General features: G+C 36.4%; 1 protein-coding gene across 3 annotated transcripts in view; it reads right to left on the bottom strand.

Moving 5' to 3' along the window:
* Window positions 1-22,479, bottom strand: part of LOC121429262 (ral guanine nucleotide dissociation stimulator-like) — a 49,774-nt gene that overhangs the window by 17,546 nt on the left and 9,749 nt on the right. For 2 of the 3 annotated variants that reach the window (XM_041626242.1, XM_041626243.1), the window contains exons 2-8: window positions 21,130-21,264; window positions 18,934-19,142; window positions 17,964-18,017; window positions 16,547-16,728; window positions 9,017-9,156; window positions 1,183-1,395; window positions 332-435 (exon numbers count right to left, since the gene is read on the bottom strand). In XM_041626242.1, the coding sequence (XP_041482176.1) occupies window positions 332-435; window positions 1,183-1,395; window positions 9,017-9,156; window positions 16,547-16,728; window positions 17,964-18,017; window positions 18,934-19,142; window positions 21,130-21,264 (1,037 nt within the window). The remainder of the gene's footprint in view (window positions 1-331; window positions 436-1,182; window positions 1,396-9,016; window positions 9,157-16,546; window positions 16,729-17,963; window positions 18,018-18,933; window positions 19,143-21,129; window positions 21,265-22,479) is intronic. The other variant, XM_041626244.1, reaches the window with a different exon arrangement.

Raw genomic sequence — 22,479 nt, 5'->3', positions numbered from 1 at the left:
GTAGGGATAAATCGTTTAAATTCACTATTTTGAAAAAAGAAAATGGGGGGTCGAATCACCTCTTAGTTTTTGGTGGGTTGTAAGGTTGCTATTAATGTAAATATCTCAATATTTTGAATCGTCTTCTTAATTCAACTTTAAGGAAGTTTAACTTCAGTACCCCTCTTTGTAAAGTCAGAGAAAGAAAAGGTTTGGAAAACATGGAAACAGCTTAATTTTATCAACATTTGAAAATATTGATTAAAGGACAAGAACTTTAAATTTCATTCTGCATCCCCCCTCCCCTCAGTATACCAGGGATGGGTCCTTAATTGGATTTTTTATGACTTACTTGGGCACTGAATTCCATGACCTTCTTAATCTATGAATAGGGTGAGATTGAAGGGCTGAGATGATTGCTTTCAACGCTGAGAAATTCTTTAGCTCTCTACATGCCTAGAAAAAAATAAAATTGAATGCATTACTACAGGTAATCAAGGCATACATACAAATTAATACCTCAATGACCTTATGACCTCATGACCCATTATACGACTTAGATCATTGTCGATCCTATGTGCCAGCCTACACACAGCACATTGGAAACATTCATCATAGTGGAGTGTTGTGGCCCCGTGGATTAGTCTCCGGACTTTGAAACAGAGGGCCGTGGGTTCGAATCCCAGCCATGGCGTGATTTTCCTTCAGCAAGAAATTTGTCCACATTGTGCTGCACTCAACCCAGGTGAGGTGAATGGGTACCCGGTAGGATTTTTCCTTTAACGCTTTAGCGCCTATTAATATGGCGGCTCAGCTACAGCCGGGGTAATAATATATGATACCAAGTATCAACGTGCAGTTAAGGATATGCACATAGTAACTGTGCTACATAAATGGACATATTAATACTATCATCTAAACAGAACATTCTCTTTATTATTACATGTATGTTCATCTATAAAAAAAAATGACCAAAATGTATTCTACTACATCTAAACAGTATTCTGTCAAGCAAAAAGAAATATGATTCTAAAGCATACAGTCATTATAATGATATTTAAATTTATTATACTGCTGTTTTAATTATTATTATTACCATGGTCGTCGGATACTTGCATGCCCGCACACAATGTATGCATTTTCTCGACTCCCTGGGGAGCATTCCAACAAAAATAATACATACTGATTAATAGCAGATATTACCTGAGCCACATCAATCCATTTGCTAATGACAAGACCTCTAGTGATCGGCCTCAGTAACTTGTCTTCCAAGATGGTCGACATGACTTTCATTGTGATGTCGTTGAATTGGTCAACGGTTGCCGCGACTGTTGTAGGGTCAACACCATGTTTCTTGTCTCTCCTGGACCAGATGGACCCAAGGCAGTGTTGAGGGATAACCTTTTGAAAGAGTGCCTGTCAAACAGAATGGTCATGATTTAAGTGTTCCATTTGATTTCTTTTGATAAAAAAATATACTGGTAATATACAGAAGAAAATTTTGAGAATCTTATTCAAAACTCCAGCCTTTATATTACGATACATACACAGTTGTGCTAAAAAAATAGCGAAACCCACCACAAAATGCATGACGACAAGACAATGTCTGGCAACTCTAGAGAAACAAAATTTATTGAATGTAATATTTTATCACCTGACTTCACAATTAAAGATAAACAAAAGTAGTTGCAGTAAACACTGATTTCACAAGAAAGTCAGTAAAACCAAGGTTAAGCATTACTATTAGGCCCGTTTTGAAAGTCCATTTTTGATGCACGTGTACACTAATGTTGTAACCCGCAAGTGAAAACCCGAACCGTACCGTCCCGTATAATCCAACAATTTGAAAGCGGGACCCGCTGACCCGTCGGGTTTCAACCCGCAAGTCAATTTATCTTTGAAAAATGAAAAACATTATTTCTGCAATCCCCACACTATACAGGCTCAAATCAGGAAAATATATGTCTACTACTACCTAGCCTAGAGTGAATTTACTTACAATTTGCAAATTCGCCTTTTATTCCGGAGAGAAAATGTTTTTTGGGTGACTTTGTACCACGAAATGGGTCCGCTCTGATCTCGAAATTGAAAGCATTACGCAATTAACGCCTCGGATCTGAGCTAGCGCGCGAGCCGCAGCTCAGCGCGCTAGCTAGCCCAGGCTGCCCAGCAAGGATCGGCAGACGGCAATGTTGTTTTTCAGTCCAGGTCGGTCGACACTGCGACTCACAACAATCATAATTACAATATTCAATTCTATGGGACCTCGTCTATAAAGTAATCAAAATTGCAATAAATACCTGGATAATGATACAGTCAATTTTTTCTTCTCGTTTATCTCTATATTATTTCCTTCTGTTTTTGTATTTCATTCGATAATATGGCCGCTAAAACTCGATGTTCAGTTTCCCGTCGCCCGCGTTTGAAAATCAAATTCTGAAAATAAACTATTTGGATATCTAGATTCAAAACTGATTTAAAACATTAATATAAGCTTTTCAGTAAGACAATTACTTGTAGATCTTGTAAATACCTGCAAATCTTTTCTTTCTTTCTTTTTTTGTGAATGGAATGACGCTGCATGCTCAACCATACCTCGAGCTTTCGTGCAGGCTCCACTCAACAACCGTAGAAGTGGTGGAGCCTGCACGAACATCGCTCGAGGTATGGTTGAGCTACCTCAATAAATCCCAAAGTCTAGTAAACTCGCGTTGGTGAGTTATCATACGGCCTAGTACTCATCCAAAATAACTTATCTTATTTGCTAATTATAACTTAAAAATCATTTGTTTTATTTTTCCAGGGGATGACTTAAATATAAGATAAAAAAATCATCAAAGCTCAATCTGTTACAAGGCCGACGGGAGACTCACCCACGTACGCATTGGCGCTTGTGCTAGCTAGTCTGAGCTCTGTCTCTCTGCCAGAGCTCTGGGGGACAATTCGCTCTGTAAAGGCCTCAATGATGGTGATTTTCTGCTTCAGACAGAGTTTATATTTCGGGTATATTTTTCAAAACTGCCAATGAAGTTTGATGATTTCTTCATTGTCATGTATATTTAAGTTATTAATGAGTTCATTCTCACCAAATTTAGACTCCCCCATAGAGAAATACAATTTTCGTGGAGATCTGCGTTTTCAAAGAACTTCAGGAAAAGTAAGGGTATGTGGGCCTTTATTACATGGCCAAGTACTGGAATTAGATGGAGTAAAATTTAGATATTAAATTCATTTATATCAAGTTCAACTCACAGTCTCACCCACACAAACACACCCACATCCAAGATTCTAGGCCTGAAAAAAAAACTTTAAAAATCATACAATATTAAACAACAAGTAATAATTAATTTAATAAGTGAACAGGTATTCCTCAAAATACAAAAACGTAGCATTTGAAAAGAGCCCCTGAAATATTGCAAAAAAAATGAAAATGGAGCCCCCCCCCAAAAAAAATGATTAATTTTTCCCTGGCTTCAAGTTCCACAGAATAAAGTGCGTTAAAAGGTTACAAAAGGTCAAACTTTCATCTTCTGAAAAATAATGAATAATGAAATCGGTTCCTCATTATGAGCTGGAAAAAATGGGACGGGAAACTCAACATCGAGTTTCATTGGCCCATGCGGTTGCTTTTGACTGCGCTGCATGCACGCACTGGCGCTGGCCTTTGAAAGAGAGCAACTCGATGTATTTATCATGTTGAACTGTCTCAGACTCAGTCCTGTTCACTATTCACAAGACAAAAATACGCCGGCATTTTTAAAAGGAAATATCTACGTCTCTAAAAGAATCTGCCACGTAAGAAGCACATGATCTTAACTCAATTTTCACTGTGAATGTTTTTAGTATGCGTCGTTTATTCTCCCTTTTTTTCGCATGACGGTCTGCGGGTTTGAGAATGAACTCGGCCCGGCCCGCAACCCGCGATCGGAGGCATACCGGCAGGTTAACCCGTACCGCAACGGGTGCGGGTTACAACATTAGTGTACACGGCGTGTTTTTCGGTTGTGTACACGTGTACACGTTGTAAACACTGTGAGAGCGAGTTCTGTTTTCATGTCGACACGGACCCGCATCAACATGTCATAAAAAAGGGGTCTATATAGCCTAAGTCACAGTTTTAAGCTTACCTGATAAGTTTGAAGTTACAATCCACAAAAATTGGTGCAAATTAAAAGTTTACTCGGCTTAGCAGCGCATTAAATTAATAAAGAATGCAAAAGAAAATCAGTGCAGGGCCCTAGCTAGCGCCGACGCCCGTTGGATGCGCATTTTGTATACTGTACCGTACATGCATGCACAGATCGCTGCAGAATAAGTGTAACTGAAGTTATCGATTGATTTTCATTATTATGTTGCCAATTTGAAGAGCGTTTGTTTGTAGGCTTGTAGCACATGTGTGCGAGCGTATAACACGTAAGTTGAAGCGATGATCGCTATCGCAATTGGTGATTCTCAAATTGACTCTGAGTGTGATTGAGCAACGCTTCCGAGCTTTCGAGACCGGAGCAGACCCATTTCGTGGTACAAAAACGTGAGTCTCCAGAAAGAATGTGGATTAAATTGGCGATTTTGGAAGTGAACTCACTCTGGATTAATTGAAATATATTGACATATTAGTATTTAAAACATGTGCAGTGTCTGAGAACTAAGATTTAATGTGAGGCTGTGAGCTTGTTCACTGACTTTGTAGCCCCATGCAAGCTTTATGCAGACGCTACCGTGTACACGGTGATGGAATTTAGTACACGTGCACTGACTTGACCGTGCACGTGTACCCGAAACGGGCCTAATTACTATATCATCGTGGATCTAGATCTGGTACAGTTACATAAACTGAACTTTGAGAAATCTTGAAATCTACGCTGAAAAACGTTCACACCGAAGATCACCAACACAGATAAGCGCACGTCAAACAGTGTATCATTATTGCTTTGAATGGCGGCCGACGCTTGTCCCGAATTCCATGCTTATTTGCTAATTTCTCAGCAATTACACAATTTTTTTCGAGAATCCTTTGGCACATATTTTTTATTTAAATACAAGCAAACACTTTGGTAGTCATTTCATTGGATTCTGTATGAACTCATTTTGATATCGTTACCACAACTGGCATCTATCTTTAAATATCTAAAACATGGCAGAACTTGAACACTTCATTTCTGGAGGGGTTCACTAAGTTTTGAGCGCCACTCTATAATGATCACCATGCTTTAGTCTGTCATTAGAACATCAATAAGTTCTGAAGGAAATTTTGGTTGCATTTTGGTTTTAAAATCATAATCAAAGTGACCACTTGATTAGAAAACAGGCAGGAAGCATGTAGTTCAGTCAGTTTAACAGATAAATGCCAGTTGTGGAAATGATCTCAAAATCGATTCGCACAAAATAAAATCAAATGACCACTCATGTGTCTGTAGGTATTAAAACAAATATACAAAATATGTGCAAAAAGATTCTAGAAGAACATGTGTAATTGCTGAGACATTTGCAAACAAGTATGAGCTTCAGGCACAATGTTGGGTATTTTTCCAAGCAATAATAGTACACTGACCCATATGTGCTTATCTGTGTTGGTGATCTCAGTGCCATTGTTTTTTCAGCTTAGACTTCACAAAGTTCAGCCAATGCAATTCCATCAGTTCTACCTGTGTAGATGTACAATGACATAGTGAAAATGAACCTAGGTTTCACAGATTTTCTCATGGAAACAATGTTTACAGCAACTACTCTCATTTATCTTCAAAATCGGTTTCAGCGTTGCAACTGTTGGGATACACATGTAGTGTGACACAGTTGAAAATAGCCCAGTTGGAATAGCTTAAAACCCCAAATCATCATATATGACATATAATTATTGTTCTACCACAACAAAACACTTCACTAATCAGTTTTGATTTGATCTATTAAGGGGCAGATCCAGGATTTTCCAAAAGGGCAACTACTCTCATTTATCTTCAAAGTCAGTTTCATCGTTGCAACTGTTGGGATAACCATGTAGTCTCTAACACCTTGTTTATGCTTCTACTTTTCAGGCCAGAATCAGTGTTTCCAAACGTGATTAGTCCAAAACACGGTTGCGTCCATGCTTACTTTCATTTAAACGCTGTTTCAAAACGCCGATCGTAAACTCATAACAAGTGGAATGCCTCTGGCCGTCTCACCTGCATCACGCGGTTCAATATAGCAGCAGTGCTGACTTTGAATACTACTCTAACTCGCACAAGATGTTCAGTGATACATGGTTACTCTTATGTCCACTTTTTATGAACTAGACCAATAAACTTACAGAGATTCAATTCAATTCAATTCAATTATTTATTTTCCACTTTCAATTTCATATTTACAATTATAATTCAATTGACATAGTAACATATTACAATCACATTTGAAGTACATACAAAAAATAAATTACATTCTAAAATTACAATAGACAATCATCAGATCGAGATATATAAATATTTGAAAGGGAGGGAGGGCCAACTAAAAAGCAGAGCTTGTAAAATGTAGGCCCCCCTTATTGTTTTAATTACTTTTTTTATAGCAACTGAATTGCCTTTTTTTGTAAAAAACGAAATAAAACAAACAAACAAAAAACGTAACAATATTTACATTATGGAATATATACATTATTATACAAATCATATGCATCATATTTTAAAAAATATATATATGAATCATTCACAGTATATACAAATTATTAAAGGTTTTCCACTTAACACTGAAGGCCTAATTTGAAATTGATGAATTGAATATTTAGTAATAATTCAGGAGAAATAATTTAAGTCGTTTTTTGAACATTTGTATAGAATTGCATTGTTTTATATCAATTGTAAATGAATTCCATAGTTTAGGACCCATAAATATAAACGTTTTTTGAGCAAATGATGTCCTGTTCAATGGCAAATGAAAAGAGTTTGCTTGGCGAGTGAAGTGACTATGAATCGAACTATTTTTTAAAAACATATCAATTAGAGGCAAAGGTAGTTGTTTAGTATTGAGCTTGAACATAAACTGTCCAAGTTGAAAAGTGTACAATTCTTTAATTTTCAGAATTTTATTTTTTAAGAATAGATTATTTGTATGTGCCCGGAAATCTGCATTATTTATTACACGAATAGCTCTTTTTTGCAATATAAATATTCTATCGATCAGCCAATTTGTTGCATTACCCCAAGCGATAAGTCCATAATTTAAGTAAGGGAGGATTAATGTAGAATACAAGGATAGCATAATAGTGTGTGGTAAGAATTGTTTTAATTTACCAAGGATGCCAGTATTTCGAGCCATGATTTTGCAGACATTATCAATGTGCGGTTTCCAAGAAAGCTTGTCATATGATGGTTATTCAACAAAAAACCCCAACATGGCCAAAGTTCATTGACCTTACATGACCTTTGACCTTGATCATGTGACCTGAAACTCGAACAGGATATTCAGTGATACTTGATTACTCTTATGTACAAGTTTCATGAATCAGATCCATAAACTTTCAAAGTTATGATGGTAATTCGGCCAAAGTTCATTGACCTTTGACCTTGGTCATGTGACCTGAAACACACACAGGATGTTCAGTGATACTTGATTACTCTAATGTCCAAGTTTAATGAACTAGACCAATAAACTTTCAAAGTTATGATGGTAATTCAACAGAAACCCTCGATTCGGCCAAAGTTCATTGACCCTAAATGACCTTTGACCTTAATCATGAGACCTGAAACTTGCACAAAATTTTCAGTGATGCTTGATTACTATTATGTCCAAGTTTCGTGAATCAGATCCATAAACTTTCAAAGTTATGATGGGAATTCAACAGATATCCCCAATTCGGCCAAAGTTCATTGACCCTAAATGACCTTTGACCTTGGTCATGTGACATGAAACTCTAATAGGATGTTCAGTAATACTTGATTAACCTTATGGCCAAGTTTTATTAACTAGGTCCATATACTTTCTAAGTTATGACGTCATGTCAAAAACTTAACCTCAGGTTAAGATTTGATGCCGCCGCCGCCGTCGCCGTCGCCGCCGCCGCCGTCGGAAAAGCGGCGCCTATAGTCTCACTTTGCTTCGCAGGTGAGACAAAAAGTTGCATTTGTAAACGTCGTTTGACCAGAATCAGGCTTTCTGGGGAAGTATAAACAGAACAACCATCGTAAACGTGTTTAAATAACTTCATTTGGTACATGCTTCCAGTGAGATGAAAATCCGCGGGCAAATACAGTTATATTGCTCCATGTTATCTCCACGTAATAACAACAATCGGAAAAAAACTTTCGAAAAAAGGCGCGCCCAATTTGACCTCACTTTACGCAAAGCCAGCTGGAGATCATGATTTGCTCTGAAAAGTTAAGCATAAACAGCACTCCCAGAACCACGTTTACGATTGGCGTTTTGAATCGACGTTTGAAATCGCTGATTCTGTCCTCGCAATGGAAGCATAAACACACCCTTAGTTGGTGTGACACAGTTGAAAATAGCCCAGTTGGAATAGCTTAAAACCCCAAACCATCATATATGACATACATGTAATTATTGTTCTACCACAACAAAACACTTCACTAATCACAGTTTTGATTTGTTCCATTCAGGGGCAGATCCAGGATTTTCCAAAAAAGGGGGGGGCACAATATCCCTCTGAAAATTTGACAAGCCCCCCCCCAAAAAAAAAAAGAGAGAAAGGTTTTTGGTAAAAAATACAGAGGCATTTGTCCCAAGTAAAATTTGACAAACAAAAAAAAAAGAAAAAAGAAAAGAAAAGAAAAAGGTCCTCCCTTGTGTATGAATGACACATTTCCATTCAAAATATTTGCTGCGATTGTCAAAGGGGGGGGGGTATGACGTTCATACAGTAACACAAGTGTGCCCCCCCCCCCTTTGACAATCGCAGCAAATATTTTGAATGGAAATATGTCATTCATACACAAGGGAGGACCTTTTTCTTTTCTTTTCTTTTTTCTTTTTTTTTTTGTTTGTCAAATTTTACTTGGGACAAATGCCTCTGTATTTTTTTTCGACCCATCACCTATACATTACTTACTGATTCCATCCTTGTGATTTGTTCTGCTAACAGCTGACTATCTATCTCCCTTATATCTTGGTATCCTATCGTTGCTAACATCATGAAATCAACTTCATCACAGACAGAAAACTGAAACTTGGGCACCTCGGGTGATAATTCTGTTCCAGGAAAAAGATGAAATACATACAATTCCATTACATAATAAAACAACTTAAAGGAAATATACCACTGTCACTTCTTGGCTGGTATTCAATTGAAAACATTGATGAAGTAAGTATTTTAATTAGCATTTTACTTGGATAAGCTAAATGTTTATCATACTGTTGAAGGAAATGATGATTAAATGATTCCATCACATAATAAAAACTTAAAGGCAATACACCAAGGTCACATCAAACAGCACAATCATGAGACCAAAACTACTCAGATAGTTCCTATTGTCTTTGCCCAGGATGCAAAACTTTGATAATGTACTCTTCAAAAATGCTTCCCACTGGAATGATTAATAATTTTCATAATTTGGAAGTCAAGAAAATGAAGGATCTTTTCTGTTCAAACCTGGGCAATCACAAACCTCCTGACACAGTATGATATCATATACATGTAATGCAGGCCGATGAATACAAAAAAAATATCTAAGCCTGATTACGATTTTTCTCAAGCAAAGCATACATTGCTATGCTATGTAGTTATTTTTAATTTTAAAATTTTGCTTTAAAGGGGAAGTTCACCCTGATAAAAAGTTTATTGTAAGAATAGCAGAAAAAGTAATAAAAAATATTGCCGAAGGTTTGAGAAAAATTCATCAAATTATTAATAAGTTATTAGAATTTCAATTATTTGATTTGTGACGTCATATGCAAGCAGCATACCTACATAGCGAATGGTAAAAAATCAATGAAATGTCATTTTCTCAGAAAACTGAAAATGGTTTTCCACTGTACCTTTTGTATATCAATAGGCAAATCATTTCACACCCGATCATGAATAAAAAACAAAATTAAGTCATCAGGAACCATAAAAAAATTGAAATTCATGCATTTTATATTACATAACACATGGGGCAGCTGCTCGTTTATGACGTCACAAATCCAAAACTTTGAACTCTAATAACTTTCTTACTCTTGAACGGATTTTTCTCAAACCTTCTCCAATATTTTTTACTATTTTTTCTGCTATTTTTATAAGGAAGTTTTCTTCAGGGTGAACTTCCCCTTTAATCTTTGGTTGGGGTCTTTTAATCTCATAGCATACAATTTTCAACTAAGAATTACGTTCCCTTGATAAAAGAACCGAAAGCAATTTTTAACAAGTGGAATGCCTCTGGCCGTCTCACCTGCATCACGCGGTTCAATATAGCAGCAGTGCTGACTTTGAATACTACTCTAACTCGCACAAGATGTTCAGTGATACATGGTTACTTTTATGTCCACTTTTTATGAACGAGACCAATAAACTTACAGAGATATGATGGTTATTCAAAAAAAAAACCCAACATGGCCAAAGTTCATTGACCATACATGACCTTTGACCTTGATCATGTGACCTGAAACTCGCACAGGATGTTCAGTGATACTTGATTACTCTTATGTACAAGTTTCATGAATCATATCCATAAACTTTCAAAGTTATGATGGGAATTCAACAGATATCCCCAATTCGGCCAAAGTTCATTGACCTTTGACCTTGGTCATGTGACCTGAAACGCGCACAGGATGTTCAGTGATATTTGATTACTCATATGTCCAAGTTTAATGAACTAGACTAATAAACTTTCAAAGTTATGATGGTAATTCAACAGATACCCCCGATTCGGCCAAAGTTCATTGACCCTAAATGACCTTTGACCTTAATCATGAGACCTGAAACTTGCACAAAATATTCAGTGATGCTTGATTACTATTATGTCCAATTTTCATGAATCATATCCATAAACTTTCAAAGTTATGATGGGAATTCAACAGATATCCCCAATTCGGCCAAAGTTCATTGACCCTAAATGACCTTTGACCTTGGTCATGTGACGTGAAACTCATGCAGGATATTCAGTGATACTTGATTAACCTTATGTCCAAGTTTCATGAACTAGGTCCATATATTTTCCAAGTTATGATGACATTTCAAAAACTTAACCTCAGGTTAAGATTTCGATGTTGATTCCTCCAACATGGTCTAAGTTCATTGACCCTAAATGACCTTTGACCTTGGTCATGTGACATGAAACTTTAATAGGATGTTCAGTAATACTTGATTAACCTTATGGCCAAGTTTCATGAACTAGGTCCATATACTTTCTAAGTTATGATGTCATTTCAAAAACTTAACCTCAGGTTAAGATTTGATGTTGACGCTGCCGCCGCCGCCGCCGTCGCCGCCGCCGCCGCCGTCGGAAAAGCGGCGCCTATAGTCTCACTCTGCTTCGCAGGTGAGACAAAAATCAAATGCAAAAAAATGAGAGCTCCAGTTACATAATAAGAAACACATTGTTCCTGAAACAGAGATGAATCATAACGCTGCTAGGAATTAAGGGATTGGGGTATTTACAACATCATACACGTAAGCCTACACAAAATAGATAAATCAAGATTATGATTTGTAAGATTAAAAACAAGAATTAGATGATATTCCTGAGAGGGATAAACTAGCAAAGACTCTTCAATAGGGTTTCTTTTAAATCACACTGTCTTTAATGTATGTACACTGTACATAGGCTAGAGCAGAGATCATCAATAAGAATGAAGATTAAGAACTAGAGATTTAATACAAGAGAGAAGTAAATGGATGTACATGTAGATTAAATGAATCTTCCTCCATAATTAGTTTCTTCAGAAATATCAAAACTGCACATTGATCTGTTTCATCCTCGATAAACAAAATGTTAATCGGATGAGGATGATACTTTGGACAATAGTCTCCTTTCCCCCCAACATAATTTGTAGGCACCTGTGATGATTTTGGCATACTTCCTGCATGTGCAAGGGAATAACCATGGCAACCGTGATTGCGTATTTCCTTCCAACTTTTCAGGGAGGTATATATTTAGTAAAAAACATGGGAAGTTCCTTGAAAAGAAACGAAAGTGATAGAGCAAGAAAAAGCAATGGAAAAAAAATGAAATAATGAAAAGGAACATTGCAGTGAATCTTTCTTTACTGTCATTTGTTTCATAATCACAAGGGGAGGGGGGAAGGGTCTACCGAAATGTAGTTGAAAAAGAATACGATTTAATTTCATGATCAAAATAATGAATGCATACATGTACGCATTGTTATAATGATACACAATAACGCAAGGAGAGCCAATGATACACCTCATCGAGGTCCGCAGGTTAGAGTGCAATATATCCATTTGGCAAGTCGAGCAGAGTTTATTATTTCTGTCCTTAAATTCACAAGGAAACATGCAGTGTGACGTCACCTGATTGAGGTCGTTAAGAAGCTGAAATAAGACCAATACTGCTTTATATGCTTTTCTTCTTTGAGCAAAATACTAAGAGGGGAGGCAGTAACTATATATACATGTATATTGTTGTGCTTTGTACATGTAGCTTAATATAGGTTTTCATGCGTCGATTTCACTTTTAGCTTTCTTCTGACGTGTATGAATATACAATAAAATTTCAGTGATTAATTTTGTTGTGATAACAATCATTTTCAAGGTAAATTTCTTTTTAATTTTCAGATTTGTTTTGCTTTACTTTATATGGCAACATGATGGAACATACATGTATATAACTGTTTCATGACCATTTTGATGTGCATACTGGCCACACCCATCAATACTGTCTCATGTTATCATTATCTGAATCTGTATAATAATCCAAATGGATACACAACATCATAACAGCTGACTATCAGATAATAAGGGGCCTTCTCATTACAATGTTTCCATGGTTACAAAGAGTTTCTCGACATTGCCATGTTACAGTCCTTGATTTGTCCCTTGTGATTGCTTGGTAGATATCTATTTTGAGTAGAATAGCAGATCCTCAATTTGATTCAATTATGTTTGGTTACTTTGTGTAGTGTGTACACATGAAGGAAAGGGTATGTAGATGAATCCTGTAATCGTTTTTCTACCCCAAAATCATAATTTCTTGGAGTGTACATGTAGTTGACCTTCAAAGGGATACTCAGGGCTGAAAATATTTACATCTTTATAAATAGAGTAAAATTCACACAGCTACATGTAAATGCTGAAATTTATCAAAATCTGATGTTCAAATAAAGTTAGGCCTACTTAATTTTAAGGTTTGGCGATATTTTCTGCAAACGGTTTTATACATGTCATCATGAATATTCATTTTTAGGTGGGCTGATGATGCCACATCCCCGGGAGGGGGGCACTCGGTATATGGATGCATAGTGGGTATGTGCCGCGGAGAGGACCCTCATTTTTACACTCAAATTTCCGTTCCAAGGCATAGCATTTTTGTCTTGAGAAAAAGAACAAAGAAAGCCACTCCAAAGCATGGCACATTTTTCTTATCAAGAAAAAAAGAAGAAAGAAATCCACTCCGAAGCTTCGCATATATTCCGTTACGCCGTTCTGGCCACATCGATCTGCTACAATGAGTCGCAATTTTGGTGAAAAGCAGCCGCAAAGAGCTGTTCGACCATCGACTCTGCGCTAGCGCACGCGGTGCCCGTGCCGCCGGGATAGCTGCATGCACGTATGCCCATTCCATAAGGATGCATACGCACTCACATGCAGGCGACCCATTCCAAGGACCCCCGTTTTCACAAACATTTGTAGTTCCAAAGCCCGTTCCGGGGACCCTCCTTTTTACAATGAGCCTGCTTCAAGGCCCCCGTTTTTTTGTCTCGCCCGCGGCACATACCTACTACTTTTTAGGTCGAGTAATTGTTTCCTTTTTCATAACAGGGGGGAATGGCATGTCTCCCTTTATAAAGAAATATTAAAGCTGCAGCAATAAATATATAATTTACTTAAAGGTCAAGTCCACCTCAGAAAAATGTTGATTTGAATCAATAGAGAAAAATCAGACAAGCACAATGCTGAAGATTTCATCAAAATTGGATGTAAATTAAGAAAGTTATGACATTTTAAAGTTTCGCTTATTTTTAACAAAATAGTTATGTGAACGAGCCAGTTACATCCAAATGAGTGAGTTGATGATGTCACTCACTCACTATTTCTTTTGTTTTTTATTGTTTGAATTATACAATATTTCAATTTTTACGAATTTGACGATTAGGACCTCCTTGCCTGAAGCACAAAATGTTAAAATAATGGAATTCCACCTGTTCAGGGAGGAATGAAACTTCATTTCACATGACAATGACGAGAAAATCAAAATATTTCCTATTTCAAACAATAAAAAACAAAAGAAATAGTGAGTGAATGACATCATCGACTCTCTCATTTTGATGTAGCTGGCTCGTTCATATAACTGTTTTTGTGAAATGAAGCGAAATTTTGAAATGTCATAACTTTCTTATTTTACATCCGATTTTGATGAAATTTTCAGTGTTATGCTTGTTGAATTTTTCTCTTTTTATTCAAATCAATTTTTTGTTAGGGTGGACTTGTCCTTTAAGCTGATTTTGTTTTATCTGTTCAAATAATATTATTTTCATCCTGGAGTACCCCTTTAATACCAATCTACAATATGTAGTGCCTCATTTACATGATTGGATTCTGCAGGATTTTGTTTTCTTCAAATTGTTACAACCAAGGACCTTGTTAAAACTGAAATTTTTCTTTAATATTTACAGTGAGTGTTAAGTCCCCAGTTTTTCTTCAGAGTTTTAAACAAGATATCCCGAGTTCTCTGATAACTTGCATAAAACACAAATCTAGTGGTCAAATGATTTTGAAGGAATGATACTATTGAGGTGTTATTGTGCACATTGGTAAACATGTAGACAATTTAAAACTATAAATGGTTACAATCAACAGGACACTGCTTGGCCACCGATTATTTTTACAGCCCACTCACCTTCTACAAAACTGATTGGGTGATGCCTAAATTCCAGCAGCACCCGAGCAGGCCATTAATCGGTTGGTCGCCACTCTGAGTTGTGACTGAAGCCTAAATGGGCAGATTTTCTTCTAAAGGCATGGTTTGTTTAATTGGATGGGCATTGGTTTTAATACTATCTACTGTTATTTGTGTTGCATTTTTTTTTAATTATGGGCCATCGCCCTCATCATTTAAAGCCTCAAATGATTTTTTAATGTGATGCCCGGGTATTAAAGTGGATCTGAATTTACAGTTTACACGTTATTATGTCAGACACTAACATTAAATTGCTCAAACACATGACTTCATTTAAAATATTTCATGCAAATTCTGTTTCGAGACAGAATTCCTATATCGTTAGCATTATTCTTACTCTTACTGAAACAAAATCAATAGATTTCATGATTTCATTAAGATAATGTAGCGAAGATATTCTTAACAATTGAAAAAAAAAGAGTTGAAAGCAAAAGTAATATACAAACTTAAGAAACTAACAAAATAAAATCAAATATGCAAGAAAATGTTTTGACTTCGATTTTCATAGACAGAAACTTTTCAAAAATAGTTAAGTTCTCAGTCTTGATTCACTAAATCAACAATCAAATTCTAATGTCACGTATAAATAGACGGATACATTAGATTTAGCAGATTACTGATACGTTGTTTTCTAATGTCATGCAATTTTTTTTTTTTTTGGGGGGGGGAGGGGGAAATAAAATACCCCAGGTCTAATATGTACCTCCCATTCTTGCTACTGGTACCGATCTGTTTTGTTTACCACTTATATAAATACCAGCCATAATCCTTGCTGCTTCACCTCTGTTATACCAGCCACAATCCTGGCCAATTAATACTTCATAATGAATGATTAATCCCCTATCAAAGCCATGCGGTTGCAATATTAAGACCCAACACAATACTAGTATGTTCATGAAGAAATAATACAATATGCATGTACATCTAACTGCTAATGCCAGACACAATCGAAAATCTCTTGTTATATGAAGTTTTGCCATTACATTGATTGCTTGTATGTGTGCTCAAATACATAATTAAATGCAATCCAACTTTGTGCTTGTAACAACATTGTGACTTTCAAATCTGAACTAGACCCATCTTTTCCAGCAAATTTGTGAATAATGTGTGACATACTGGGGAGCCGGTGCCTTTGAATGTTTATTTACAGATAAATAACGCTATACAAATGCTGTTCATCATCATCATCACCATCATCACCATCATCTATCATCATCATAATCTTTCATCTGAGCACACCAGTCATCATCGGCTCGTAGAATGTGTCGCTACGCACCTATTTACAACCAGAATTCTCCCAAGTTTTCCCCACCATGAGCCTGAAACAAGTCCTGGGCTCTCATTTGTTATGTCTTTAATAGTCAATGTATCTCTATTGTTATTTTTACACCGTTCCTTTATCACTTTTCACAAAAGATAATGTAGTAAAACAAACAATATCAAGTCTGAATTTCAATTTTAGTTCAAGATTCTCTGGCTGTTTAAAACCAGACTGAATGAATAACAATCTTCATGACTAGACTTACTCTTTGGTGAATCTTCATTCTCAAAGGATGTCATCAGGTATTCAGCGCGCAGCTGGAGTTCTACATCCTGAGACACATCCCGTGCAAACTCCTCAATCATATGAAGGCAAGGGTAGTCAGGCGCTTCTCGGAAGTCGTCCTGGCTCTCCTCAAGCCACATCATAACTACTGACCGGATATTCCTGAACATGGAAGTTTGGAAAAAAAAGGAAGAGTTGTGATTTGCATAAAAGATGGGAAGTCAATGTGAGAAAAATATGTTTGGAAGATCTTCAAAGGAGAATGAAACCTTTGGAACTAGATAGCTTGTGTGGAAACAGAAAAATCAAAGAAACAGATCAACGAAAGTTTGAGAAAAATCGGATAAATAATGAGAAAATTATGAACATATGAATATTGCGATCACTAATGCTATGGAGATCTTCACTTTGGCAATGCGACAAAGATGTATGATGTCACTTGTGAACAACTCTCCCCACGACTTCAGTATATATTTCACTTAAACTGCCTCTTTTATCACATCTATCAGTAGATCATTTGTTCTTCCTACAGGAGTGCATGTACATGTAATACAGATTTTTAAAGAATACGTCATAGATAAAAGAGTTTGTATCACCATTAGAAAAAGCAAAAATAGACATTTTGGGGGTATTTTTTAGTCCATCAAAGGGAAAGTTGTTCACATGTGACATCACACATCCTTGTTGCATTGCCAAAGGGAGTATCTCCATGGCATTAGTGATTGCAATATTCAAATGCTCATAACTTTCTCATTATTTGTCCGAAGGGTTTCATTCCCCTTTAACTCTTTGTGCGCTGAGCCATGAACCCCTCTGTGCTGAACTATTTTCAGGGAGGGAAACAATGTATTGTTTGCTTGAGCCTGAAATTCGAAGTTCACACGCCACCAAGTTTGCATTGGTGAGAAGTACACATGGAAAGGGTTAATAAATGAGTAACCGATCGCGTTTGACTCAATACTAAAGTTTAGAGGAACTGTGATAAAAAAATTGTGAATGAATCTTCTCAGTAACACATTTACCACCACTTGGGGGGGGGTTCATCCTGATGGTTTGAGGTGCAAGTAAGGAGATACAGGGGGGTGGGGGTATTGATGGGGGTTGGCAAGAATCCATCAAGGAATAGAGGAGTTGCCATTTTGTTCTTGGTGGATGTATGTTCCTTCTTCTTTGGGCTTCTACCCCAGCCAACTTTACGTCAGGGCGCACATCCCTTTTAACTTTTCACTTTACACTTGCATTAATGTCCACGAGTCTTTTCAAGCTTCTTTTGGCTTTCCAGAACATTACATTATCTTTTAAATGATTCTAAATGTTCATTATCATTATTGCTCTGATCTTAAATAGAGTTACGCTAAAAGTATGCTTCTTCCGTAAGTTACAGAGGAAATACTCACTTAAGTTGTCTGTCTTTCTCTGGTTTTCTTGACCCCTCCTGCAGTTCTATATACCTGTAGAACCAAAATGAACAATATTTCGTATTTTACATTTTGAAAATCATATGTGACCTGGTAGGCGTTTCATAACAATTTATGTACGTTACCAGTGACTTGTGACAAATGATTAGTGATCCTTTCTTAAGTGCTAAATCAACACCAATGAAAGTTTTGTGTATATCATGCCACAAGAGAGGATCTGCAGTTGTTTGTGGAGTCACTCATACATGTAACTACGGACAGTTTTATGAAACACCCACCGGGTATGACAAAACCAACAAAAAGTCACCAGAAATAAATTCCTTGTTAAATATCCCTAAGTACTGAAAGAGGAGATTCTCAGCTTTAAAGTGATAACTAAAGACTATTGGGTGATCATTACACTCACTACAAAAAGAAGAACATTCACTACCATTTTAAAGTTTTGAGAAAAGAGGGATTATTTTATTGAGCACAAATATACTCATATTATTGTACAGAGGTGACAAAAAGATTATGAGCACCCATTAAGGGGTCATCAAATTAGCTTCAAAGTTGTCACACTAATTAGGAACCTCCTGTTCATGATTACAGACAAGTCTCAATGCAGGAACTCTTTTCATTGGAGTTCAAACTTCAAAATAAAGGAATTCATATAATTTGCTTTTCAGGAAGGAACATGAAACATATCCGGACAACAAGCTCAATTGTACAATAAATATTGAGGGTCTATCTTTATTTCAAGAAGTATGATATTTTTAACAAGACTATAGACAGTTAGTAAACAGAATTATTGTATATTTTATATGTACATATATTACACTGTGTATAACATCCAAAGGAAACAATATGGTGTCAAATTATGTTTGGCATTTGTATCATATCCCTGATTTTTAAAATAAAATCTAAACCAAACGATAAAACATCCAGAGATGAAGATTTTCAAAAATACCTTTTGAGGAGAATACCCAGTGCCTCGCGGAGTGAACTAAAGGTTTGGTACGTTGAGAAGAAAACATTGATGTAGACAGAATCCATCTGTTCTACGGCTATTGGAAGGTACTCCACAAGGCGCTGCACGGACGCCGCCTTGATGGTTCGTATCCTCAATGTCTCCCACTGCAGATACGATAAGAATTGAACACTACTTTCCGGAGAGGACTGTGATCGGTTGATGATGGTGGTGGTTGATGTTATGGGAAGGACAGTTGATAGGTTGGTAAGGTATTTTAGGTCAGGTATGGAAGGGAACAGGACAGGTGTGACGGGATTGAAGGTAGGATATTTGGATAGAGTGAATGTAGTAAACTTGAAATGTAGACACATTGTTCATGGGTATGACCACAGACGAATACAAGGGGATTTTTGGAAGGCATGGATAATACTCAAATGTTGGAAGATATGAATGCATTTTGCATGATATGAATGATTTTACAGCATGGATGTATTTTGAAAAGATGTGCCAATCGATTTTCCATAGGATGAGGAATTTTCAGAAATTGTGAATGCATTTTAATAACATGATGTGAAAGCATAGAGTATGAAAGTAGAATAGGTTTGATTGCGGTGTAGAATGTCGTAGTTTCGAAAACAGTGTGAGCGTCATCATTTCATGATTTGTAATTTGAGACATATTGATGACATATGATTTAATCAGTCATATCCAAACATGATCAAAGTGACACATACACAAACAAAATGTGACGAATCATTCCTCACACATGTAATTGCAGTGAAAATTTAGCAGAAAAGGAAATAACAATTAAACAAGTTATCAAATAGTTTGTTTTCTCAATGGAATATGAGAAAAAGTATTTCACAACAGGATGACATCACAACAGAAATTACAAAATGTTGGCATTGATATAAATGTATCATATGTGCATGTATTGTTGTAATAGTTAAGTCAAATAAAAAAAAATCAGAGAATATTCTCCCAAAACATGCAATATTTGAGATTCAAAGAATATGAATATAAAAGTCCAAATTAAGGTCAGTGTTTGGGTTTAGATAATGGAATATTCCAAATACAGGTTTCAGTTTTAAAGGAGTTGTATATATATCATATTATGGGTTGAAATTTTGAGGGTTGATGTATCAGTTGGGAGAGGCATCCAAGACAAGGAGGGAAAAGAGAAAATAAAGAAATACAATGAATAAGAATGAAATTCAAATGGTGAGTTGCACTTGCAGCAGAAGAGGCTCATACATAAACAATGAAACAAGAACAACACTAACGTAATGACATAATGTGTGTACATTGTTACCAAGGCTAATACCGGGAAAATATCATGTTAAGAAGGGTCCGCTGCGAGAACAGTTTTCGGCACTGTTGTTGTTGTTGCTATTATTGCTCATATTACATTTATTATTAATTTCATTATTATCATTATCAGAAGTAGAAGTAGTAGTAGTAGTAGCAGTAGCAGTAGTAGTAGTAGTAGTAGTACATGTAGTAGTAGTAGTAGTAGTAGTAGTAGTAGTAGTAGTAGTAGTATATAGTAGTAGTAGTAGTAGTAGTAGTAGTAGTAGTAGTAGTAGTAGTAGTAGTAGTAGTAGTAGTAGTAGTAGTAGTAGTAGTAGTAGTAGAAGTAGTAATAGTATTATTTTGATTTACCTGTAAATAATTTCTGTATGGATTTTAATATTTCAATTTGTATCAAAGTTTTGTGCTGGCTGGTAAACAGGGCGATATATTCATAAATTTGAACTCTATATCAGATGACAAAAAACACAACAAAAACAATAACAACAATAATAATAAATAATCAAATAATGATACACAATGTTTCTAAAGTGCCAAATCCACATGGATAATGTGCTATTAAAGGCACTGAGAAAAGGGAAAATACAAGGAGACGGAAGTGACAAATGATATTAAAGGAATACAGATTGTCACAATGAAAGGAAACTACTACCTGTAGAAGGCAATTTCAAATGGGTTAAAAGGCAATCTGGAAACAACATTTACGGTTACGAACGCTGCACGCGGCAATTAATTCTACAGGGGAAAGTCCAGCATGTCCAAATGACCAAATCCCACGATTTCTCAGATTTGGCACAGCAAGCAATTTGTAATCAGAATGGTGGAGGATTGTATGTCATCAACAAATTAACAATAAAATAAATGAAAAGTTTTGATACTAACATCATCTTGTTGAACTGCAGCGGAGGCATCTGTTGCAGACTTCTTATAGCTGACCTTCTTGAGAAAGACGGAGTAGATGATATCTGCCTCACGCTCCTCACCCCAAAACCTGAAGGCACTCTCCGGATATCCCTCCTGAATACGAGATACATGTAGAAAGAATAAAAATAAAATCATCATAGCAGCCAGGCCGAATTGCAATGTATTTACAAGGTAATAATGAAAATGTATGAAAATTCTTCAAAACTTTAAAAACAAAGATAATCAATGAATTAAAAAATGTATTGCTAGACTGGCATGTGTAATGTTATTGCTTGAGAATGGACCCAATATTCTGCTGGAATGCCATGCTTTTTTGCGATTTCTCTGCAATTACACATTTTGCAAATATATCAACACTCTGGTGTTATATGTAACAATAAATATTCATAACATGCAAAGCAAGCCCATACGGTCTATTCACGAAAAGGCCACAAAGTATTTTAATAATAAGTAAGCAACGTTGCGTTGCAGTGGAATGACCTTGTTTGTATACTGTACTTGTTCATCATCAGAAAGATATATCTGTCAAAAAGATCACTGATAGCTCACCAGTGTATATGAATGGGTAATAAGGCTACCGAATAGTACCGATAATGGTTTACTTCTTCAAATACGTTGTAGATCTCCCTGATAACAGCTAGTCTGCAAACACAGACTCAAATGAGACACTTATACCATACCATGTGTAGGGCGGACACTATAATACTCCAAACCCTATGTACAGTATGTTGGTACATTTACAATTTGCATAGTTATAGTGTATAATATAGAGTCTCAAGGCTCCACACTAACTCTTTTTCTTGGTGGCCCAAACAATCTACCAAAATCATCAATTTCATATTTTTGGTGGCCCTAAAACAATAGAAAACATTACAATTTATCAAAACTTTGGTAGCCCAACCGGGCCACCAAGTGTTGGCTTTTACAAAATTTCGGTGGCCCGACTCTCATTTTTGGTTGCCCCGGGCCACCGGGCCACTGCTAATGTCGAGCCCTGTATTGAGTCTGAAGTAGTGAGACTATATTCACAATGTACATATACTGTGGCTGGCTCTACTAGTACTACAGACAAAAACTTTGGCATCTAGTCTTCACTCAAACATGGTACAATTTGTTAAAGTGTTATAAACATCAACATGTATGAGTCTGTGCTTGCAGATTAACTTCAGGCTCTGTATATGCATCATGCACTAACTAAAGGTCTTGGCATGCAGACTAGCTAACAGCACAGTACAGAGGTAGATAAAAGAATTTAAATCTCTGTGGCACATGAGACAACAGCAGAGATCCCTCTCCCATACTAATCAC

This window comes from Lytechinus variegatus, chromosome 15 (assembly GCF_018143015.1).
Source record: "Lytechinus variegatus isolate NC3 chromosome 15, Lvar_3.0, whole genome shotgun sequence".
In the NCBI taxonomy this organism is placed as follows: domain Eukaryota; kingdom Metazoa; phylum Echinodermata; class Echinoidea; order Temnopleuroida; family Toxopneustidae; genus Lytechinus; species Lytechinus variegatus.
Note: the sequence above shows the minus strand (reverse complement) of the source record. Positions and strands in the feature narration are given on the sequence as shown.